The following is a 24,902-nucleotide window of genomic DNA, read 5'->3' on the forward strand; positions in this document are numbered from 1 at the left end:
CCAAAATTCGGTCAATGAAATGCTACATTCGATAAAATATATCGGCTGATTTTAAACTGTAGAATATACAAATAACTATCCATTAAAAATTACCCCGTTGTATGGTAAGATTAAGAGGGCGTTTGGCTAAACTTATTTTAAACAACTGATAAGCTCTTATGTCTGATAAAATGTTTTAAGAGCTGATAAGCTGTTACATCTTATTTTGTGTTTGGATAATAATAAGCTTATTTTCTATTTCTACTCATTATAAGATCTTAAATAAAAAGGTGGGATAGATGTATTTAAAAAAATCTTATTTGCTCTCCAACAGCTTATTTTTTAAAAAAATGAAAAAAAAAAATACCAGACACATTGGAAGAGCTTATAAACTCTAAAACATCTTATAAGCTATTTTTAACATCTTATAAGCTTAGCCAAACACCATCTAAATAATTGATTTAGAGCAGCTTGATATTTGTACATACGTTATTCTTACTTAAAATAATAAAATATTAATTTTCAAATAAATAATTAAATTTTCTTTCAAACAATTTATTTTTGTATAATGAAAATAAATAAATTAATTAAAGTTGTCCTAAAAAAAATAAATTAATTAATTAAAGTCGTCCTAAAAAAATGAAAATAAATAAATTAATTAAAGTTGTCCGGCCCAGGCCCGTATCTAATGAATAAATTCTGGAGCCCAAAAAACCCGATTCATTATGAGCCCAAAACGAGTGTATCGGGTCGGGCTTTACCCAATTGGATTTAACAAAATACTGTAATTCTCGGGTCGGGTTCAATTTGTTTCAATTGCAGAAATTGCGAGAAAGGGGGGAAGGGAAAATGCAGCAGACAGCTGCACCACCACCGTCAACTCAGGGAGCGGCGGCGGCGGCGGGGGATGCGCCGCCGAAGCAGGTGGCGCAGGCGCTGGAGCAGCTAGGGCAGGCGGGGCGATTGATCGCCGATGTGCGGCTCGGCGCGGATCGGCTGCTGGAAGCGTTGTTCTTCGTGGCGGATAAACCTCATCACCAGCATTCTGCCAAGTGTTTGAATTTGATGATTAAAGAAGAATCTCTAATGCGCCACCATCTCCAAAACCTCCGCGCTGTTGGTGAGTATACTCACAGACGAATCTGTTTCTGTATCTCCATATGTATTTATTTAATTACAAATTCTCCTAAATTTCGTTGATAAATAGTTGAAATTGAAAACCAGGCAGAAAATAAATAAAATAAAATATTAGTGAATAAATGAACAATAGGTTGGATTCAAGTAGCATCAGTATTTAGCAAAAAACTATGTTTAATTTGTAATTTCTGATAACAGTGTTTTTTGTCAATCAATGTATGAACTCTTACACATATAGTTAAACCTCTATAAATTAATACAATCGGCACTAGCAAAATTCTATTAATTTAGCGAAGTATTAAATTATCGAACTAATAATTTAGTACGGTTTTATTGAGTCGGGACGGGAAGAAATTATTATTTAAGCGAGGTTATCAATTTATGGAGTATTAATATTATCGAGGTTCCTACTGTATTATGTTTATATACGGGATGGGAAATATTTTATATTTATTACGAGTATATTATCGTTCTTATTGAAAGTTATTTTGAAACTAACTGCAAATGGTATTCATAAACATGCAGATAATTTACAAGTTATGAAAAAAAAAATTCGAAAACAAAATTTTGGCATTATTTTTACAATTATTGTATGGACTTACTCTAATTTTATTAGTTCTCAATGCTCTACATTGCGAGACATAGAGAAATAGTGCCATATTTGATGCATTTGATGTGAATTTATGATCAGTTTGATTGTTCTGGCACTTTGAAACTCGTACGTTAATTCATGCACAATTTGCATTTGTCAATCTTTTTATTCGCATCTGGATTTTCACTTTTATCTTGGCTGGGGCATGAAAATAGTGTTTTGCATGTTCAGTTTCTCATATGCTCTTATATTTGCTAGGAAGACAGCTGGAGGAATCTGGTGTTCTAAATGATTCTCTCCGCTCACGAAGTAATTCGTGGGGCCTACACATGCCTCTTGTTTGTCCAGATGGCGCTGTCGTTGCTTATGCATGGAAGCGCCAGCTTGCTGGCCAGGCTGGCGCATCTGCCGTTGACAGGACCAGGTATATTCTATTATGGTTCACCATCTATGTGTGTTCAAGGTTCCAAAGTATATAGTCGCAATATTCGTTCTAAGTTCAGTTAGAAGTAAAGTACGTACTTGATGTACAAAATTTAGTTGAAGTAAGAAGACAAGTCCGTTGGATCTGGCTAATGTCGTTTTCTTAAAAGATTTGTCTGAGATTGCTTAGATACTTTCCTGGTTTCAGATGATCCTCGATTACTGAAACAATTTAGAACCAATTTTCATACATACGTATTTACATAGTGCTTGAATGTGCTGCAGATTGGCACTTAAGGCATTTACAGATCAAAAAAGGCGATTTTTCCCCCACCTGGCAGATGATTCTATTGCAGAATCAGCTGCAAAGAAACATTGTAGTCCCCTGCCGATATCTCATGAAGAGAATAGCGATCATAAGACATTGAGCGATATCTTGTCACATCTTGAAAAAGAAGTTCCAAGTCTGCAAGCATTTACCTACCAGAGATTGGATTGGTTGAAGCGGGCATCGTCTTTGCCTTCTGGTGCGAAAGAAAGCTCGGCCGATGATTCATCGAAGAATCGTAGCTTTCCAAGCACAAGCAAGTGGGGGCAAAGCATGGATGGTGCGGATAAAGCTGCTGTGATTGAGTTACTTCTCCCTTCTGTTTTTAGAGCTGTAGTATCATTACATACAGCGGGATCAGTGGACCCTGATGCAGTGGCTTTCTTCGCGCCCGATGAGGTAATTTTGTTATTCATACTCCCAATGTGTGCGTGTGTGTGTTTTCTTTGTCCGAACAATATGTACTTTTGGCACAATTATTGCTTATTCTAGAATGTTTTCTTGCTAGGCTTCGTGTTTATTTGACTTTTAATTTGCTTTGTTGTCAAGTAGTTGATCACGTCTTTTTATGTCTTCTGTGCCGTATATTTTCTTTTTGTCTTAAAAGTTTTATTCACACATTTAGTTTCAAGTTTTAACCTGCAGCTGATGTATACTTGTTAAATTCCTTATAAAGGGTGGCAGCTATCTACATTCACGCGGGTTTTCATCGCATCATGTATTTAAGCATGTATCGGTAAGAGTGCTCTCTCTCTCTCTCTCTCACACGTGCATATATCTCCTCTCTCAGATCAACCACTAACTACTTGAGTTATCTGTTTCATAAATGAACAACTGCAGGAACATGCTTCTGTGGCTCTACAGTACTTCATTTGCGCCAATCCCGAAACAGCCTTGCAAACCCTGCTGGTATTCTCCAATCATCTACGACATTTTTAAACTGTTATTAATAAACCATTAACTTCAGGTTTTTAATTATTTTCTTCGCTTCGCTGCAGCACTGGGTTTGCAGTTATCGAACACTATTCATGAAAGTCTGCAGGTAAATTTTCTTGTCTGTTGTTATAGTTAGTTCTTCTCTGCATTGTCCAAACTGAATCACTCAATACCGTAACTGTGTGTGCAGCAAGTGCGGTAAACTACTATCAATGGACAAACAGTCGGGTCTGATATTACCCCCCGTGAAACGCCCTTATCGCCATTCCACTGCTGGTAGAAATTCGTCAAAGAGTTCATCGGCAGAGAATAATTACAGCCTGGATCTTGTTCAGGCTTTTCACATTAGCTGCTTCTCAGAGGATGCATAGGTTTTTCATGTATTGTCAATGTAGAATGTACAAATTAACTAATATAGTAAGGTCTTGTTTGGTTGCATGGGTCAGATTATCTTGGATTGGATTGGATTGGATTGAAGTGTACTAACTCTATAGTGACGAACTAATTATTCAGTTAGTAAGATGTTCGGTTCTTTATATATTAGATGAATCCCAATGAAATGAACGAGTACGTAAGCATGACTCGTCGTTCTACTTTCCACCAAAAGCACTTATGAAGCAGGGATCGGATCGCTTTAAGTAAGAGCAATACGTTATTCTTGGATACGTGTGTAGCAAGTTTCTTTATGCATGCTTCACTTATTCTTTATATATTATCTCAAATTATTTTTTTCAATGTGTTGTAACAAAAGTTGAAATCCATATCTTGAATTGAATCGTAAAACAACAGCTTTTAACTACCTCGAATACTAAAGCATAAATAACTTTCTTTTCTGTGTAAGAAATATCCCAAACCAGCATAACAAGCAACCTGTTAAAATAAAGCTAATTAATCCATTGCTGCTGATTATTATATATACTGACACTCATCTGCATGATCATATATTATATATATTTCAGCCTCGAAAATCTTTGATTAATTTAATTTAATTTAATTTTATAATGGATGTACACGAGGCTCACAGAGTCAGATATGGAAGGTCAGCGTTACGTGTGACTATCTTGGCACACGTTTTCGGTACATTAGCAATCATTCTTCTGCTCGTTTGGCTACTGCATTTCCGTGAAGGACTCGATCTCGATTCTGATGACCCCAATCGTATTTTCAATGTACACCCTTTTTTTCTGCAATTTCAAGATATATAATATTTTGTTGTAATTATTCCAATTTGTTCTCCAATATTTTATATGCAGGTTCACCCGTTTCTCATGTTCTTCGGATTTATATTTTTGGCGGGAGAAGGTACTAAAAGATGATCAAAAAAATTCAAAATAACTAATTGTTGTGTGTTTATACAATTTATTTATTTATTTTTTGAGAAGCAATGATGGCGTACAAGACCGTTGGAGCAGAGAGGAAAGTGCAGAAATACATTCACATGTTCGTTCATTTAGTGGCGATCGTACTCGGTATCGTTGGATTGCATGCCGCTTTTAAGTTCCATGAGAAACGGGGCATATCAAATTTGTATAGCTTGCATTCTTGGATTGGTATTGGCACATTCTCCTTGTTCTGCCTCCAGGTATATATATATATATATATATATATATATATATATATATATATATATATATATATATATATATATATATATATATATATATATATGTATATATATTGTACTAGTTCGATCTTCTTTTCGTTTTATTTCTTTCGTATTGCTACGTACCAACATTTTGATTCAACCCTTTTCGTCTCTCTCTCTCTCTCTCTCTCTCTCTCATTTGCAGTGGTTGTTGGGAATGAGTGTGTTTTTATTTCCGGGGGCTCCGATGGAAACGCGGGCCCGGGCAGCCGCGTGGCACGTGAGCGGGGGAAGAGCTCTGATGTTCATGGCAATATGCACGGCCTTAACGGGGCTGATGGAGAAAGTTGGTTTCTTGGGGCAGCTGCGTCACAGTGAGGCGCGTGTTATCAACTTTCTCGGATTGTCGATTCTTCTTTTCGGAATCTCCGTTGATCTCTCTGTTTCTCTTGCACGCTACATATGATTCTTTGTTGGATATGCTGATGTGGCGCAGTGTAATAATTTGTTTGTAGGAACTTGTAATGTGTGTGTGATGTTTATATACCTCAACTATTGTTGTCAAATAAATGTTATTGGGAACGGAAATCTCGAATTCTTTCGATTTTTCCGATTATTTTTAACGGAATTGTAATACATATTAAATTCCAATTTCGAACGCAATGTTAAATTTTCAAAAATATTTCCAAAAATTCCGACTTTTTTTTCCCGAAAATTACACAAATTATATCAATATTATGTATTTTGTATTACGGGTGAACGATATTTTGGAATTTCTAAATTCCGATCAGAAAGTTTCCGACTTTGTAACGTTTACCCTTCCCAATTTCCAAAATTCCGATTTCCAGAATTAGTTTTCCACTTTCGAAAAAAATTGGATTTTTTCTAAAAATGCTAATTCCAATCTAAACAATCTTCTGATATTTCACCCTCCCACACATATATATAGATAGATATAGATATATGTAACTATATATATCATCTTTACATTCTGTAAAATAAAGAAAGAATTTCTCAGCAACTGAAAAGGGAAGTTCAATTAAAAAAAATTCAGACACAGAACTAATTGCTTTAGACAACATACAAAATGAAAGTTAAAACAAAAGGCATTCAAAAAAACACGATACACGTTTCCGAATTCGAACAAGGTAGTACATAAATACACAGACAGCCAAGTCACAACATAACTTCAGACATCCCAGATTTCAAAATATCGTTAAAAACGTTAGCTAATACCAATTTATATAAAAATTAACAAAAAAAAAAAAAAATCAGTAAATAAACTAAACTAACTGTTGCTTCGTAGCTTCCATTCTCTTAAGCAAACCCGAAATTTCGGACTGCATTCTCAACTTCATCTTGTAGTAATCGCAGTGCGAATTCTCCAACGCCTTAAGCTCATCGATCTTCTTCCTTCTTCTCTCCTCAGTCTCTTGCAAACACAGCTTAGCAAGATTCTCGGAATATTCCTCGTCCAATTTCTCGGTTTTAATCCTGACCATCCGTCTGAAACTCTCGATCTCAGCACGAGCCTCGTCCGCTCGGCTCTGGAACATTCTAGATTCCGCCTCCTTAATCCGGACGAGACTTTCCAGGCTGTCGAAACCATCTTTTTTTCTAGGTTTGACCGACCATTCGTCCTCGATTATTTTCTCGTTCGTGATCGGAAGTTTGATGTCGTTGTGGTAAAAGTCAAAGGGCGCTGTTGACTCTTGTTGTCGCCCGTTCGAGGAGTTGGTGTTGTTGTAGAAGCTGGATGGTTTGGGAGTGAGGGAATTTGAGAGTGGAAGAGTGGAAGCTTCTTTAGTGAAACCTTGCTGATGTGGCGAATCTTTCGAAGGCGTGCTCGAAGATCCCATCTCCATGAAACCATTTGTAGTAGCTATTAAAAAAAAATGAGATACAAAGGTCAATAATTTCTCAAAATTAGGTGCGGAAATTGGAATTGAATTTTCTAATTCGGAAGATTCCTATCCGAATATTTCCTATTTCGGAAAAATATTGTTCATTAAATCTGAAAGTTTCGATTTTTTCGATACAAAATTGGAATACATATTAGATTCTGATTTCCGATCAGATTTTAATTTCCGAAAAATCCATTTTTTCCCCAAAAAGTACACTAATATCAATATTATTACGTATTTTATAACATATGTGACTAAAAAATAGAAATTTCGAATTCCGCATATTTCAATTTGAAAATTTCCAATTTTGGAACAAGTTGTTTTCATCCCAATTTCCGATTTTCCCGAAATTTTTCCGAAATTTTCCAAAATGGAATCAAATTTAGGGTCTTCACTTCCGAAAAAAAATTGGATTTTATTCTGGAAGTGCTATTTCCGATCCGATCCTTCCAATTTCCACCCATATCATTTTTGCAATAAAAAACTAGTCAACCTGATAATCAAGAAGTAATTGGTTTTAAAAAAGAAAGAAACTCACAGTTGAAGAATTGAAAGATCGAATTGCAAACATCCGAAGGAGCCATCGTATTGTTCTTGAGTTTGGCCACCATTTCACCGGCCTTCAAATGCAACTCCTTCCCTTTCCGATCTTCACTCCCTCCAAAGATTTTCCCGACACATTCCAACTCTTTGACCAAAGTCTCCACCGACCAATCCTTAGCACAAGACAAGAAAACATCCTTAACGAACCCAAACATCTCCGAAGCATGTCCGCACCCGATGCAATGAAACTGCATCTCTGTCGCCCCCGAAGAAGAAGAAGAAGAACCCCCCTTCAAACGCGGGCCGGGCCTCACAAGATTCTTGCGGATCCCACAATCCGCATGGCACCAGTGCGAACACGCGTCGCACCCAACCCAACTGCAAGTATTGCTCGCACAGTCGAAGTTCAGACAAACCGGGCACATGCACTCGCTGCAAAACCCCTTCTTCGTCGAGCAAATCTTGCAGTCACAGTCATCAACGGGCAGCATTCTCCTGCAATTCACGTTCCTGCACCTCTCGAGCAAGTAGATATCCACCAATTCTTGCGATGGGAGTCGGTTCTTATTGTGCAAGAAACTCCCTAGCCCTAATTTGATGGCAACCAAGATTTCGAGCTGGCTCTTCTGGCACTTAGAGAGAGTCTCGTTTGTGAGATCGGATCTCCTCTCGAGCCTCCTCTGGAGAGGGGCTAATTCGTCTTTCTTTTCCGGGCTATTGATAATGTTCCTCAAGTGCTCCTTAACAGATTCGATCGTTTCATCTGTAAGCTCGTGGAATATCTGAGCCATTACGGAAATCGATTCCGACACGATTTCTCTTAATATCCTTTCGGGTCTAGAAATCTTGCGCCCTTTCGCCACATCTACATCTTCCAAATTCCTCCTCGAATCGCCCGATTGAGCATCTACTCTCGGTCTAGCCGGCAACTCGGAAGGAAAAAATGAGATATTTTCGGAGCTTGCAGCTCTATAAAGACTATTATTATTATTATTGCAAGAATCCTTATTGAAACCACTTCGGTTAAACCCGCCACCGTGATTGGACAACGCAACGGTCCCATCTCCAATAGGTCGAAATCGGCTGTGGACGGAGCCATTAGTCCCCTCACCACAGTTCCATATCTGGTCACCGTCGTAATTCTCGGTCGAATTATTACGAGTGAGCGAGCAGCTTAGATTGTGGGACACAGCATGCGAGTACGAGTGCGAAACGGTGAAGTCGTTCGAGTACGTGGTCTGCGTGTTGTTGCACGACGCCGGCCCTAGCGAGTGCACGCTCCGAGCGGGGCCCGCACGGATCGGGACGCGGTTGGATCCGGCCAACGAGAGGGACACATCCGGAAGGGCTAAAGAGAGGTTCAAAGACTCCACCTTTGGCTTCTTCTCCTCCCTATTTTGACCATCGATTTCGAGGTTTTCGGCCTCCCTTTTCGATGAATTGCCTCGATTTTCATTCATCTGGAGAAAATCTCTCTCCACCCACATGTTATTGCTGTTGTTGTTTTCATCCCCTTCGTTTTGATCTTCGGAAACAGCTATTTCTTTCCCCTTGTTAGTATTATTATACCTAGCACTAAACTTATCCATTGAATTCATCAGGTTTTGACCTGAAATATCCTTTTCTGAAAACCCTAATTTGGAATTTTCGCAGAGATAGCTAAGAGTAAGCTCCTCGGAGCAGAAATTTGCGGCGCGTCTGGGGTGAAACGCAGCGTTTTCGTCAAACCCACCGATTTTTTGAATTTTTTTCCCAAGAAAATCGATACCCGTTTGTTGAAACTCCATTTTCTCATCTGGGCTGCCGCTGCTTTTCCCACCGGAGAACTCGCCGGAATTCTCTCTCACCATCGTCAACCCCCAATTAACTCACAAAAACCAGAAATTACAAGTAATTTCACTACGAGAGAGGAGTGATAAAGAGCTGAAAATACTTACAGATTACAACAGAGCTCAAAATCGAGAGAATCTTTAGGAAGAGGGTGCCATTGAAATTGAAAGTTTCGAGCATTGACTCTCTCTCTCTCTCTCTCTCTCTCTCTCTCTTCTTTCTCTCTCTAAGCTGTCTGTATACTTGGCAAGTTGCAACGGCTGAATTTTTTTACTTTCTTTTTGAGTATTCACACTTTCAAGTCTTTTCGACGCGCATTAGAGCTTCGCTGGTGGTGTGAAATTCCCGAAATAGCCCTTTACTATGTTTGGATTTACATTTGAAGTGGTCCAAAAGTCCAATTGTTCGCATGACTTTGGGACTTTTTTTTTTTGATAGAGTGCCAAACACTCCCCATGTGTTAGAACAAATATGAGCATTAAATTATATTTATACTTGCATTATACTTTTCAAAAGCAACAATTTTGTTCTTAAATTCTTTTTTGTAGAAGAAATTTGGGACAACCGCATATAATTATGATTAAGGTCCCGTCTTGTTGCCAAGATAAGCCATGATTAACTAAATAGTTAGATTTAATTTGATGTTTGGTATCTCAAATAAATTATCGGGTCGACCCGGCAAAAATATATAATCATGGCTTATCTTGCCTTATCTTGGCTTATCTTGGCTTCTAATGAGTTTTTTTGTTGAATGTTGCAAGTTTCAATAAAATAATTGGGTTTCATTAGATTATTTAATCTTATCTTGTCAACCAAACAGGGCATTCGTGTCAAATTGTTACATAATTCTTTCTATTCTCTCAAATAGTAAAATGTCAAATCTCAATTTTACGTCTTTCTCTATCATCGAATTCCAAAAAAAAAAATGTTCGAGGTTAGTTAGTAAAGTCAACGTAGCACGGAGATGGAAACAGGAAAACAGTACTATGTCCCAAAAATGAGGACGTTGGAACTTAGGGAAAAATATGTAAAATATTAAAAGTATGGGGGTGTATTTATAAATATGCTATATAAACATTTTAAAGTTTTAAATATATGTAAAACATAATTATACAATTTCATACAAAAATATTCAAAATAAATATTATTATCAACTATCATTTTGCAATTGATCATTAAATCATGTAATTAATTGTGGAAGCAAATTTTGTTATTCGAACATGTGTCTAACTTTTTGAAATTATAAAATGGTTCATAAGATGTCCGGCAGATATCCACAAGTGTCGGACATGAAACGTGGCCGAAACACTGATACGTTGAGAACTTGAAGTTTTCGTACTACATAAAGCAATATAGTTAATATATTTTATCCTTATATTTATTTTCTCAAAAAATCAGCCCCTTCAATAGAAAAGTTCTTATAGATGCACTTGAAGTTATGGTTAAAGCTTTGCCAATTTGGGCCTACATGTGATGCTATTGGTTTATATTATTTGGGCCTTTTATTCTTTCGGCCTCTTTGGGTATAGATCCATCAGAATTCAATACTAAAAACTAATTTCATAATTTATTGTATGGCAAATTACGGCTACCCATGAGTTATGGTCAAATTACGAAAACCTCCATTCTATCTGGGTAATTACACCAATTCCCTCAATTATGTATTATCATACGAAAATACCCCTTCAAAGGTAAATTAAGGGATGTTAAATCGGTAAAACCGAACTGAAATTTCGGTACGCCAACATTTCATACTGTTTACTGAACTAAATATACGATTTGGTTCGGTAAATAACCGAATTACATAAATTTTATGTAAAAATATTTAAAAGGAGGGGGCGGCTGTAATTTCCTAAACAAGAGGGTTTTTTCGTAATTTGGTCATACCTTCGGGGTGGCCGTAATTTGCCCTTTATTTTATGAATTTGGTAGAAGAAAACTAATACAATGATTGTTATGGAAAAAATATAAAATTTTATTGCATACACATAAATGATTATTTCTATGTTAGACCTAGTGAAGGTGTTACACCGGGATCTGCACACACCAATATAGGTGTGTGTATGAATACTAAAGATTTAACTGGTGTATTTCATAGGTGTAACATAGTACAAGACTATAGACCATGTTTTCTTAAGAGTTTTTTTTTTTTTTTTTTAGAAAAAAGAGTTGTTATATTTATGTAGAGAAACAAAGTACACAAGTACACTCGAGCTCAAGTGAGATCATTACAAATATGTTTTCATAACAAATTATACAGATATACAATCCAAAATCTAACAAATTGATGATGTGAGACAAATTCAACTTCCATCTGTACATGCACATAAGAAAAAAATAAAAAATAATAATAAGACGAAGAATTAAAAAAATGAAATTAAGTACATTATTAGTAACAATTAAAGAGTAATACATCCATTAATTTAAAGTCTATAAATATAAATGTTCTGAAGCAGGGGCTATTCTAAATGATCACCTCACATTTCATCATTCTCCAACACTCAAATATCTGTACAATATTCATAACAAATAATATATAATAATTAAAAAAGAAAAAAAAAAAAATTGGCTGCAGCAGCGAAAAAAACACTTACTTATCAAAGTTTCAGATTCAAATCAGGAAGAGGTAAATCCATCCTCGAAGGCGGGCCCGTCTCCACGAAATTTAAACGGGCCCCATGACCGGAGTCAAAGCTTGGATGGACCACATGAAGCCCATCGACCTGCCGGAAGCTTCCGGGCCAAGTCATCTCCGCCTCGTCGTAATAAACCGGCAAACCGAAATAGCCTTGATCAACGTTAAACCTAGCTCCACCTCTAACCACCCCCGCATGCAAAGGCATCCTCTCCGGAATATTCTGCACTATTTGTTGTTGTTGTTGGTGCATTGAGCCGTGAGCTTCCATACCCAACGACCGATACGCGGTGGACCCGTGAAGCGGGAGAGCCGATAAGCTCGCGTACCTATCGGAAAACATGCCCATTCGCATGGCCCTCTTAGCTAACGTGCGCTCTCGTTTGTGCGCGTTTTGGTGCCCTCCTAATGCTTGTGAGCTGTAGAATTTTCTCCTGCAGTAGTTGCATGAGAAGATTCTAGAAGCTTGTGGAGGAATAGGAGGAGGGGGGTGATCTGCTGTGGTCTCGTGGTCTTTTGTCTCGGAATTGGAGCCGTTGATTCCTAGGGTTAGGTCTAGGGTAACGGTACCTTTTTGGTGGTGGTGGTTTAGATGCTTCGTCGAGGAATCTTCTAGAATGTAGGATGCGTTTTTGTTGTTGTTGTCGATGCTCTCTTTGGAATGGACCGGAGAGATTTCTTGGATGGATACGTTGGATGCCACCTGGCTGGTGCTCCCCTCGGATTCGTCTTCGGATTCGATGTTGAAATTCGGCGGCCTCATTGTGGGAATATTCCCCTGCATTAGTGCAACTACTAATTAGTAAGAATGTTACGTTCTACATAGTTTTACGTCAAGATAAAATTAGCCAATATAAGATTATGCAATCTAATGAGATCCCGATAGTATAATCGATAAGCCCAAGATAGAAGATCATTTTTCCATAATTGGTGACCGGCCCAAAAATTTAACACCACCTCGCTCGTGCAAATGTGGATATAGATCAAAATTATACAAGATAATTAAACAATAAAAAAAAGAATCTGAAATCGACTTTGTAGAAATTCGGGTGAGATGCATTCACATGAGAGATTTTATTTGAAGTTATATTTTGTTGTTACATGTCTTCCTTAGTTACCTATACTCATGTCATGGTTTTATACTATGCTGCACCAGATGAAATATACTAGGTAACTTTTACCATTGATATGCACACAAACACACACCCACGTTGGTGTGTGTAGATCAACGACAAAAATTTATCTTCACTGGTTGTAGTATAGAAATAACCCTCATCACTACTGAATTTCGTTGGCACAAAAACCTTATTGTGGGCGATGCTCCGATACCACTCATTTCGAGTTTTAGAGAAAAAACCCGTCTCGAATACCCTTCCATAGGATCGGATTCGCAGCGACGAATCGAGTTATAGAACAATAGAAGCAATTATGTTGTGTTTTATTATCATAGTCTTTCCATTAATGCACTTAATTCTATAAGAAATTCCCCAGATCATAAATCTTAATTACAGCCATAATTCAGACATACCAAAAAAAAAAGCCAAAAAAAAAATTAATTAAAAAAATAAAAACAATTCTTGATTTACCAACCAAGCATATTGTCAGAAATCAAGAATTGTCACACACACACACACAAACTATTCTGGCTGGGTTTATATATGATGATGAAATCCGAAGAACAAACAAATAGTAATTAACACCATCAGATTATTCAATCATCAGTTAAAACAAAAAAGAAAAAAAAACAAAAAAAAACACAAAAAAAAAAAAGAAAAAGAAAAATGAAAAAAGGACTTTAGAAAACAAGCAAAGTACATACCTTATCAAAGTAAGTAATAGCAATAGAGCTTCAGCTAAAATCAGTGTAGTGAAAAGACAGATTATTCTGGTTTTTGCCAAATTTGGTTTGAGTTATGAGAGAGAAAGATAGTAATAGTAGTTGTAGAGAGAGAAACACAAGAAAGAAAGAAAGAAAGAAACTAGATGGAGAGATAAGATCATTGGAGAGAGAGAGAGAAGAGAGAGAGAAAGAAGAGAGATGGTGGGACGTCAGATAAGTCAGAGAGAAAAGCAGATTTTACACACACAGACAGAGAGAGAGAGAGAAGGGGGGACTGTTTTTTTTGTTGGCCTCTTTTTAACTACTATCGAATATCAATATGCATTTTATTTATACATTACAATTAATATTATTAAAATATTATTATATATAGAGAGAGAGGGGTAATAAAAGTAGCATTGTGTAAAGTCCCCCACTTTAAACATAGAAAAACTGGTTTTTGTGTACTATATATATATATATATATATATATATATATATATATATATATATATATATATATATATATATATATGTTATTATTCTCACACACTTGTGGATTCTCCAATCTTTTGCAGCCCCCACAAAAGGCAAATTTGAGGAATAGCTTGTCGAGGAAAGCCAACAATAATGTTAATACTAATTAGGGTAAATTCACGTCACTTTTGGCTTTTGCTAGTGTAATTACAACTATGAAATTTGTTACAAGTTTGTCCTTATGGTGTTAAATTCAACAAAATCTTTTAGATTCAGTTGAATGTTCTGTGGTTTGTACTTGTTTTATGCAAAAATGCGGTTTCTGAAGCACCACAATCGGATGTTTACAAGGCAAGAGACACACATCTTATGATTATCTTGTTTCAGAACGTGGAGCTCGAATGGAGTAAAACGTTACAAATTGAAGAATATTCCACATAATCTCGAAGATTCCATTAAATTTGGCTCCGCAAGCATGGACGTGTAAGAAGATTCATAGTTGAGGGAGTGGTTGTAATTACCCAAACATAAGGTATCTTTTCGTATTTTAACCTTACATCAAGGACGTGAACGTAATTTACCCTAATAAGCAATTACACTTCACATGCATTTTTAGACATCTTAATATTGAATAATACATTTCAATGAACTTACAATTTAAGATTTTTATTAAGGTGGTCATTAAATGCTCAGTATCAGAGTCATATCAAATGAAAGGTCCATTTTTCGTCTGCTTATTACCAACCAGGTCTAATTTGTTGTTTTTAATATGGGTGTCGGTAATGAAGAAATGAACATTCTGTCAACACAATGGAACCACCAAACGGGGCATTTTCTAATTTATAATAAATATATACTTTTTTTTGAACATCAAAGTAAACATTCAGTTTAATTAATCTAATCAGGAGTAACAGCTCAGAATCAATTCTGAGTATATTAAAATATTGAATCTTGATAATGCGAGAGGCCAACTATAATATTCACAATTACGGAAACCCCTTTAACTTAGGTTAAATTACGAAAAAACCCTCATTTATCTGTAGTTACCAAAATCTCCCGACATTTGTTTCCGCCTTACATCAACCCGGCCCCTTATAGTGTCACCTTCACAAAATCTTTTTGAATTTTTGGATTATCCTCCGAAAAATGATAATTCTACCCCTAAGAACAATCTCTTAAATTAATGTAGGTGTCTTTGGTATACCTTCTATAATAATCTCATTTTCGCCAACATCACAATGCAATGTCACTACACTTCGTGAATTGCTAGTACGAACCATCATAGCATACATACGCAACTTTTTTTTTAACATTATCGCATGGCTTACCTTCAATAGGTTCTACGTCTGTAGGGGGTAGAATTGACATTTTTATGAAAAGTATTCTTTGAAATAAAAGAGATTCCAAGAAAAATCATACTGTAAAAAAATCGATGCAAGACGGAAACAATCGTCGAGGGGTTTTGATAATTAGAAATAGGTGAGTGCGCATAATTTAGCCTAAGTTCAGAGGTTTTTTTGTAATTTACCCAATTGCTTTGCACATGAGAGTTATAAAGATCTCTTTAAATGAAACTAAAAATTATATATATATATATATATATATATATATATATATATATATATATATATATATAGCATTAAAATTAGGTTTCCTCGTATCGTGACACAATTATCTAATATATATAGTATATATATTTGTATAGAGATTTGAAAATTAGCGTAAATAAATATTGGTAGTTAAAAAAAAAGGTGTGTTATATATAGGGGTGAAAGTCGGATGGATCGGATCGGAATTAGCCTTTTCGGAAAATTTCCAAAAAATTTCGGAAGTACAAAATCAATTCCAATTCCAATTCCAAAATTTTCGGAATCTAAAAATTCATTCCAATTCCAAAAGGCGCGGAAATTTCGGAATTTCGGAAAAAAATCGCAAATCACATAAGCTTTAAAATATCAAAACTTAGCCGAAATTTTCTCAAAATGTCCATAATTTTTCAAAAATAAGAACATCCACGTCGATAAAAGTAAAAACTAATTACTACAAAATTTTAGTTAAAAAATAAATAAAAATAAACACAACATAATATCCAATAAAACTTGTAACAGCAATTCATTATGTCAAAATCCTAAGAGAAAACTTATAGGTGTATTTTTCGGAAAATAAATATTATATAATATATATTATTAATAGGTGTATTTTTCGAAAAAAAATCGGAATTTTTCGGAATTAATTTCGGAATTAAATCGGATCGGAAAATCGGAAATTCCAAATATATTTTATATAAATCCAATTCCAATCCAAAAAAATCGGAAAAATTCGGAAATCGGAATTTCGGAAGTCGGAATAAAAAAAGTTGTTCCAAAATCGGAACTTTTTGGATCGGAACCGGCGGAAATTGGAAATTCCATTCCAACTTGCACCCCTAGTTATATATATATATATATATATATATATATATATATATATATATATATATATATATATATATATATATATATATATATATAAAATTGAAAAGTGGTGGGTTTTGGCAGAAAATGGGCAGCCATAAGAAGGCCCATTCCCACATCCCATGCTAGAGTGAGTGGTGAAGAAAGAATCGATAGTTGGCCCTCCCTTTGCAGGGCCATTCCGCAACACAGACCACATGTCTCATGCCCCCTATATATATATATATATATATATATATATATATATATATATATATATATATATATACACTGATATACACACATCCCCACTAAATGTTATTGTGGACCACTCCCCACTAGGGGTGGTAAACGAGTCGAGCCGACTTGTGAGCTCGATGAACCGGTTCGAAAAAAGTTTGAATTCGAACTCGAGTATTTCGAACTCGAGCTCGAGCTTTCTAACAAGCCGAGCTCAAGCTAGTTTTTAGTTGTTCGTGAGCTCACAAGCCTTATTTGTTATTTGTTATTTTTATTTTTTATTCATTTTTTATTTAAATAATACAATAATATAAAATATTATAGAACTAAATAAAAATAAAAATAAAAATATTAAAAAAAATATATAACTACAATTTATTGTTTATTTTTTAAATTTTTTTAAATAATTTTTAATAATAATTAAAAAATATTATTAAAAAAACAACAAAATGAGACTGGGCTCGAGCTCGACAAAATGGACAGGAACTCGAGCTCGAGCCAAAAATAAGGAACTCGATGAGATCGAGATCGAGCTCGAGCTCGACTCGAGCCTGGCAAAAGAGGCAAGCTCGACTCAAGGTAAGTCTAGCTTATTCAATACAACTAATTACATATCTGCACAAAATCCCCCTATTTTATTTTTACTATATAAAATGATATGTTGGAATAATTTTGAGTGTTTGAGAGAATCGGAGAGTGTGATTCGTGGATTCGATACGGAGAAAATTATGAATACTTGAGAAGCAAGTGGAGTGATATGAAGTTACAGTCACACAATATAAATGCGTGTAAAATATGTATGAACATGTAACGTAAGATACAATCCGATAAAATTCATCGCATATAGTATAGAACGAAAAAACAGTTGGGGCGGTATTCTTTATTTTTCCTAAGGTTTTTGTTGTTTATCCAAAAATATTTGAGGGGTATATATTGACTTAATAATTGGGAACTTCATTAAGAAATTGACTCATTAAAGTCAATAAACTTATATCCAAAAACAAAATGAGGAAAAAGGTGGATCCATTATTTTCTTGAAGCTGACTCGAAAACCACTTCAAATAAAGATATTCACAAATAAATAAATAAAAAACTAATTGGATTTTCTTTTTCTTTTTTGTTTCATTTTTACGTTTTAGGGCCACAATAAAAATATTAATGGTTCGGATGTGTTACGATTAAATTGGCAACAGTCGTAGGTTGACATCGCAGCTAAAGTCACGGGTTCGATTCGATTTCGATAATAAGTTATAGTTATAGCTTTAGCTATATAATATTTAAATAAAAAAATCTAGAACCAAGTGGGCAATAATAGTTTAATTAATAACCCCACTAAAAATATCTTCTTCACCAAGCTTTAATTGTCTCCAAATATTGGACTTTGGTGTACTTAGTTCTTAATGACAAAGTAGGAGCATTAGTCCAAAAAAGGCATTACTCCACTAATTGCGTCATTAAAATAATATTATCCCAACCATATCAAGATTTGGAGAAGATCGCCTCCACCTCAACCATAGTCTTTTTCCTCTTCTTTAATCCAAAGTATTAACTCCATTATATGTTTTTTAATTAGTACTAATTAATCTCGTAATCATAAATATTTAGCTAGTGGAAGGAATGTCGATTCCCATCGAGCCCCCAACCCTTTTACTTTTATATTGTGTTGTACTTTTAGATATTTCTTAATTTTCAAAAGCAATAAATTACATATAGACACACACACACAACAATGCCCCCCCAAACATTTCTTTTCTCAAATATCAATAAATTTAATGTTCGAATTTAAAAAAATAAAATATTTTAAACAAATGATAAACTATTACATCTGATAAGTTGTTTTAAGATCGAGTGGATGTTACATATCACTTTTAGAAATAATTTTTAAAGCATTTGGATAATGAGCTTATAAGTAATTTTTCCTCACTATAACATCTTAAATAAAAAGGTGGAGTAGAGTATTTAAAAAAAAAAAAAATCTTAAAAGCTCTCTATCAGCTTATTTCTGAATTTTTGGGATCTTATAATTTTTTATCAAATACATTAAAAAAACTTGTAACTTCCTAGAGCATCTTCAATGGAGTCCCTAAAACTCACGAGTCTCCATATTTTAGGGACTTTGGTAAAAAAACTCAACACCAATGGAGATCCTAAATAGTCTTTAAAATAGAGACTATTCCTAAAGTTTCTAAATATTTTCATGTATTTGGAATTGCATATAGAGACTCTAACCATGGTAAAATTAATAATTTTTTTTAAGAAAATTAAGTATTTATTTTTGTGGTTGAACTATTTGTTTTTGTTACTTGAAATATTTATTTTTGTTGTTGAAAATACGAAAACATAAATTTCAATTTTTTTCCTAGATGAGATCACTACACCACAAACTGTCATCCATAGCGTTTGAAAAACGCTATCGTAAGTTATTATAGCGCTTTTACAAACGCTATGTCTGCCGGAGCTATAATAGACTGGGACTTTTCCATAGCGTTTTGTACGCATAGCGTTTTTTGCATATCTTAAAATTTGTACGCATAGCGTTTTTGTTGAGCTATTATTCCATCTGTTATAGCACGTATTGAACGCTATTGTTTCAGCAAATGTTATTTCATACTATAGCGTTAAATTGTGAGCTATTGTTGCGTCATTAATTTTATTTAATTAATGCTATGGAACACATTATTTTTTCTAATAAATTTGTACAAGAAAATAATGAACATAATAATATAACAATCATGTTATTGTAAAACATCTGGACAATGCTGTATAATATCACCAAAAATTGTCATTAATATCTTAACCAAGTTAATACATGAACATAAAAAGGCTAACACTGTTATTAAATATGCTTACAGAACAAAAAGAAAAGAGATTTTGTCTTAATAAAAAATATGGCCTACAATACAAAACTGGCACTTATCATTATTTGAAGGGAAAAAAAGCTTCTAACTTAAAGATCTCCAATATTCTCCTACCTTCAAGTCAGCAAGCAGTTTCGTTGAACTCAGAACTCTGAATTCTGAAGGTTCAAAGTTTCTCTATAAAAAATAACATAGAAATACAATATTAAAAGCTTTGCAAGGTACTACTTAAGTACATTTCAACATAGACTAAATAATTGAAACTACTCGTATGGATTAGTGCACTTTAGCATTCGCAGTATCCATATTCGTAATCAGATAGAAAATGCATACTATTTCCCATATGGAATAACACTCTGGCACTTTGAAACATACTATATAATTACAAGTGTTTGTAACTAACTTACCTCACTTGCAACAACGAGTAATAAACTTTGAAAATTAATTTCAAAGAGATACGTTATTAGTTGGCTTCCTCAAGCTAACCGTGAAGCAAGGGTGATTGAAATTCACTAGAGTAGCAAATATGACAATTGCAAAGACATTATGCCCGGTAAAGAAGACCAGAATAAGTTTTTATAGACTAGATCTACAGATAATAAGTACATATACTGCACATTTCAGTAAAAACTTACAAAAGAAATTATAAAGAATTTACAGCCACTTACATTAAGATTTTACATTCATAACGAAGAGGCCGAATAGATGGCCACACCATGAATCACAATTCAGAACCGAACATCAATGGTTATCACTTATCAGTATGTAAGCCAATCAATAAAATGCTTCTAAAACCATAGAAAGGCACACCTATTTTTAGGTAATGAATCAATAATGTTAAAATCATTGGAATGACATGTCAAAACTATCAATATTAAGAGGAGCATATAATGAAAATAAAAATAAAACTAAAAATAATACAACTTCTCCTACACTTACAGTTAGTGGACAAATCCCCAAGTCATTAAGAAGAGTACTCCCGAAAGTATTTCTCCATTTTGAATCTGTGCAATTTGCTTATAATTTCAACAGAGAAGAGGGAATATGATTGTTCCGTAAAATAAAATCCGCCACAAATAATAAAATAAGTGTTATATGTATTTAAATTTTAAGAGCCAACACAAAATCTTAACCAATTTCTCAACAAAATGACTCTAATAAGAAAAGATAAATCAACCCTATAAGAAGAACCGGTTTCTCGCAGTCGTCATATTAAAAGAACCATATGAGATTTATGAAAATTCAACAATTTTCACATAACTCGATAAACAATTGGGCTCTATAATATATGGGAATCATAAAACCCATACTTTACCCAACAAGAACACTCACAACCAGAAGTAAGAGCAAATGAATTGAGTAGAATTTGGGATTTTTGCAAATAAATTAAAAGTAGAAAAATCCAAAATAATGAGAGAAATATATAGTGAGAACAAAATGTCTGGGGTTGGTCGGCAGATCGAAGAGAGAAAACATTCACTACTGGCTTTGTGAGGAAAAAATTGATGGTTAGGCTAAATGAAATTTTCTCACACTAAAAATATAATTTATTCTACGGGCGACCAAAAAAAATTCATGGGCCTGCGGGACGGCTAATCTATAGCGTTTATTTTTTTATTCTTTTAAGCCGAAAATGTAATAATAGCACTTGTTGAAAAAACGCTATAAGATAGTGTTATTAAAAGTCAGTTATGTTGTAGTGGATATATATTAAAAAAATTAAGATAATGTAAATAAAAACTAACTACCGAAAAATTAATGTACAAAACTAAGCTATAATCTAGTTATAATAAATTATAAATGAATACATAAAATTATTTTTTTAGAACTCCTCATTGAAGATGAACCATTTTCTTTAAAGACTCGAGTCTCTAACTGGATCTCTAAAATCAAATTTAGAGACTTGTTTTACATACTCCATTGGAGATGTCCTTAAATATCGAACAACTTATAAGTTTACCCAAACAACCTCTTACTTTCTCGATGTATAGAAAAGGACAAAATAGTGAACAATTTTTTAATTATTACATGCATGTTCAATCAAACGACTTAATTATGTGCTTGCTTAGAGCTGTTGGTTGTGCTGGCAAAACTTTTGGAAAATAGACTCATCATGTATTTACCACCTGCCCCCCACCTCACAGCGTTGACTAATACTATTTTGGGTATGCATTATGTATATACGTGTTTGTGGACCTCTTATAATAGAAGCAATTGGAAGTATATATAAGAAAGAAAATACATGTCGGGATGGTATAGCGATTCGAGCAGGTGAATCTGTATCAATCGAACCAAGATTGAATCATATTGCCAATAATCATTCTTGTTTTAGTATTTCACTTGGCAAATAATCATGCTCGACAAAAATTTTGAAAAGTACAAGGAGGTTATGTGCTCATGTTAGAATATAAGGGGGAATGTGCAAAAAAATTAAACCATAGGGGGCTTAAGTGCTATTTACCCTAATTTCAAATAAAACACCAATTTTGTTGGGCTTGTTTTTGGCCCAAACAAAATTTGATTTCTCGATGTATGTGGGTTTCGTATCTATTGCAAGTGGGCCTTAATCCATATTAGGAGATTGCATCAACCTTTTGCCAAAATACATGCACAAGTATTTAAAAATAATTTGTACTAATAATCAACAAAAATAAATAATATAGAAAGAGGCGAATAACTTTTCAAATTGAACAATAAGCTAAAACTAAAAACTCCCTTTTAGATGTAATAATTTCATATAAATAAGGACATGCAATTTATAAAAAAACAATTATATTAAGTAAAAAAATATATAGGTCCTGCAAGAGACGATCGAGCGGTTTCAATTAATTATCAATTAATTTGAGTATAAAAATATAAAATAGGGTTGACGAAGGTGATACGATTCGAACTTCGATTCGATTAAGATTTTGGTGGTGAAAAATCCCATAAATATTCTGATTCTTGTGTGCTGATATTTTGACTTTAATTTGATATTATCTTAAACAAAGACAAAAGGGAGTGAGCATTCCATTCTACTTATCTACTTTTAAGCTCCCATTAGTGAAGATTAATTAAATTAATTAAGTACTTCTTCCTCAACAATCTAGTCAAAAATCCAATTTAAATAATATTATTTATATGCTAAAAACAAAATGCTTGTAGATATGGTGTGGTTAGTTAGCCTTTTCCTGTTCGATTGTACCCAAGTTAAATTTTAATTATTATTTTATTATTATCTTTTTGAATTATTTTGTAAACTTTACTTATATGTTGTAAATTATAATCATCAATTATAATATTTGCGGGAAAGAAATTTGTAAACATATAATGTAAGAACATGCTACAAGCATTTGTATACGTGGCAAATTACGGCCACTCGCGAGGTATGGCAAACAACGAAAAACCCCATCTTGTTTGGGTAACTACAGCCACCCGCTCCTTTTAAATATTTTTACATAAAATTTATGTAATTCGATTATTTACCGAACCAAATCGTATATTCATTTCGGTAAACGGTATAAAATGTTGGCGTACTAAAATTTCGGTTCGATTTTACCGATTTAACATCCCTAAATTACCTCTGAAAATGTATTTTCGTATGATAATACATAATTGAGGGGTGACTGTAATTACCCTTTGTATATGATATTCTTTTATTAGGCTTTCCATAGTTAAAAATGAAAACATATCATAAATATTTTCAGGGGTGACCTAGCAGTTGGAACTAGTATACTTGTGTCAATTAACTCAAGTTCGTATTCATTTGTCAACTGTCGTTAGGTCGAACTTGTCACACACAGTTAGTCTAATGTTGTTTACATTTCTCATATAATTTGTAAATTATTATACGAGAGTGTAGGTTTATCCGGTGCACCTATATCATCGGGTTCAGGTTACTTTATTGCCAAAGAAAAAATAACATACTACAAACTAAAATATGAATGCCTATCCACTTGTCACTACAAACAAAAAGAAAAAGAGAACAACAAGAAAGAAGACGTTGCAGTAAAAGAGCAAGCAAGTGGAGGACGAAATTGCAATAATTAACATGTGTTAGTGTTATGGCCCAATATGTATTGCTTTGTGTGAGTAGGGCTCCGAAAACTAATAATTGGGCAGCCTAAAGTCTTGGAATTGGCCTACACGCTAACTTAAATCCGGTTTAAGTAGTTTAACTGATTTTGGCCGTTTATTTTAAACAGTCCGATCTTGGTCATTCCTTCCGTCGCTTCTCTATTGTCCTCTCCTCTTCTGTTGTACATTTCTTGATTTTTCATTTCGTTTTTCAGCGACTTCTTCAACGTTCGTCGCCATTGTATAAATCAAACGGATACCCAACAAAATAACACCTACTTATTTTTCATGGATGCTTTTCATCACTTCTTTCTATTTTTTTCTTATGTTTTTAAAAATAGTCGATAGGAAAAATGAAAAGTTAGTGTTCAATTGTGATGACTTATGGTCCATGTATATATAAAGCTTTTCACTACTTTTCGGGCCTTTTTGATACTTTGATTGACCCTTTATATTATTACTCCACTAAGTGAGACCATCTTTTTTTTTTTTTTTTTAATTATTTTTTTCTGTCTTATGCAATCACATATTCACATTCATCAAATCAAACGAGTTTGTATCCATTTCTTATTTCGATTGACCTTAATATATTACTAATCGAGGTTAATTTTTAAATTTATAGCCTAATTTGAAGTTTGATAATGCAATAGTTCGAATGAATGGGGATGACTAAAAGGAATTTCAAAATTTTCTCACTTCAATACAAAAAAATAAAAAATATGAATACTAAATAGGTAATGACATAAATACCCTTAATGAAAATAAATACCATATAAATATTAAAAAATTTATTTTGCTTTCTTCAATACCAAACACACAAAACCCCTCAAACCCATCTTCTTCTTCACAAATTCCTCAACCTCTTCCTTCTTCTTCCTCACAACAAACCCTTCTAAAAAATCTCAAAACGAAAGAAATTAAAACCTCACACAACTTGCAAAATGGAGTCAAATGACAACACAATGATAGTTTACGACCAAGGCGAACACATTAAGGTAAGTATCAATGTCTTTTTTGAGTTTCGAAGTCGATTTTGAAGTTTTTTTTTTTAAACCCACCGGCAATTTTCGACACCTAAAGGTCGAATTTTTGGTCAATTTTCGACACCAACGTGTCGAAAAATATATT

General features: G+C 34.1%; 4 protein-coding genes across 6 annotated transcripts; 2 read left to right on the top strand and 2 right to left on the bottom strand.

Annotated features, from left to right (window-relative positions):
* Positions 1-770: 770 nt before the first annotated feature.
* Positions 771-3,933, top strand: LOC105966155 (mediator of RNA polymerase II transcription subunit). The gene is made up of 7 exons (XM_012990718.2): positions 771-1,099; positions 1,967-2,132; positions 2,417-2,858; positions 3,136-3,195; positions 3,300-3,368; positions 3,458-3,501; positions 3,586-3,933. The coding sequence occupies exons 1-7, from the start codon at positions 829-831 to the stop codon at positions 3,764-3,766; spliced, it is 1,233 nt and encodes a 410-aa protein (XP_012846172.1). The 5' UTR covers positions 771-828; the 3' UTR covers positions 3,767-3,933.
* A 203-nt stretch (positions 3,934-4,136) lies between these two features.
* On the top strand, positions 4,137-5,634 carry LOC105966156 (Cytochrome b561/ferric reductase transmembrane protein family). The gene is made up of 4 exons (XM_012990719.2): positions 4,137-4,564; positions 4,649-4,697; positions 4,778-4,977; positions 5,186-5,634. Exons 1-4 carry the CDS (start codon positions 4,397-4,399, stop codon positions 5,444-5,446), a joined length of 678 nt encoding a protein of 225 aa, XP_012846173.1. The 5' UTR covers positions 4,137-4,396; the 3' UTR covers positions 5,447-5,634.
* Positions 5,635-6,068: 434 nt separating this feature from the next.
* Positions 6,069-9,719, bottom strand: TTA1 (class I heat shock protein, putative (DUF1423)). The gene is made up of 2 exons (XM_012990700.2): positions 7,423-9,719; positions 6,069-6,862 (listed from the first exon to the last, which is right to left on the bottom strand). The coding sequence occupies exons 1-2, from the start codon at positions 9,275-9,277 to the stop codon at positions 6,264-6,266; spliced, it is 2,454 nt and encodes an 817-aa protein (XP_012846154.2). The 5' UTR covers positions 9,278-9,719; the 3' UTR covers positions 6,069-6,263.
* A 1,678-nt stretch (positions 9,720-11,397) lies between these two features.
* LOC105966222 (zinc finger protein 4) lies at positions 11,398-13,854 on the bottom strand. Of its 3 annotated transcripts, none has more exons than XM_012990788.2 (3): positions 13,712-13,854; positions 11,852-12,670; positions 11,398-11,571 (listed from the first exon to the last, which is right to left on the bottom strand). In XM_012990788.2, exon 2 carries the CDS (start codon positions 12,653-12,655, stop codon positions 11,855-11,857), a length of 801 nt encoding a protein of 266 aa, XP_012846242.2. In that variant the 5' UTR covers positions 12,656-12,670; positions 13,712-13,854; the 3' UTR covers positions 11,398-11,571; positions 11,852-11,854. The 3 variants fall into 3 exon arrangements, with proteins under 3 accessions (XP_012846242.2, XP_012846241.2, XP_012846240.2); XM_012990787.2 differs by lacking the exon at positions 11,398-11,571 and adding an exon at positions 11,621-11,766; XM_012990786.2 differs by lacking the exon at positions 11,398-11,571 and having other exon boundaries at positions 11,621-12,670.
* Between the last annotated feature and the right edge of the window lie 11,048 nt (positions 13,855-24,902).

The sequence above is a fragment of the Erythranthe guttata genome, chromosome 5 (genome assembly GCF_056151865.1).
Source record: "Erythranthe guttata isolate IM_541 chromosome 5, IM_541, whole genome shotgun sequence".
In the NCBI taxonomy this organism is placed as follows: Eukaryota; Viridiplantae; Streptophyta; class Magnoliopsida; order Lamiales; family Phrymaceae; genus Erythranthe; species Erythranthe guttata.

Bases quoted from the DNA above. Each gene is read 5' to 3' on its own strand.
- LOC105966155 (XM_012990718.2), top strand. From the start codon at position 829: ATGCAGCAGACAGCTGCACCACCACCGTCAACTCAGGGAGCGGCGGCG. The intron at 2,133-2,416 runs GTATATTCTATT...AATGTGCTGCAG, and splicing joins TCTGCCGTTGACAGGACCAG to ATTGGCACTTAAGGCATTTA. The intron at 3,502-3,585 runs GTAAATTTTCTT...CTGTGTGTGCAG, and splicing joins CTATTCATGAAAGTCTGCAG to CAAGTGCGGTAAACTACTAT.
- LOC105966156 (XM_012990719.2), top strand. From the start codon at position 4,397: ATGGATGTACACGAGGCTCACAGAGTCAGATATGGAAGGTCAGCGTTA. The intron at 4,698-4,777 runs GTACTAAAAGAT...TTTTTTGAGAAG, and splicing joins TATATTTTTGGCGGGAGAAG to CAATGATGGCGTACAAGACC. The intron at 4,978-5,185 runs GTATATATATAT...TCTCATTTGCAG, and splicing joins TCTCCTTGTTCTGCCTCCAG to TGGTTGTTGGGAATGAGTGT.
- TTA1 (XM_012990700.2), bottom strand. From the start codon at position 9,277: ATGGTGAGAGAGAATTCCGGCGAGTTCTCCGGTGGGAAAAGCAGCGGC. The intron at 6,863-7,422 runs GTGAGTTTCTTT...TTTTTTTAATAG, and splicing joins GATCTTTCAATTCTTCAACT to CTACTACAAATGGTTTCATG.
- LOC105966222 (XM_012990788.2), bottom strand. From the start codon at position 12,655: ATGAGGCCGCCGAATTTCAACATCGAATCCGAAGACGAATCCGAGGGG.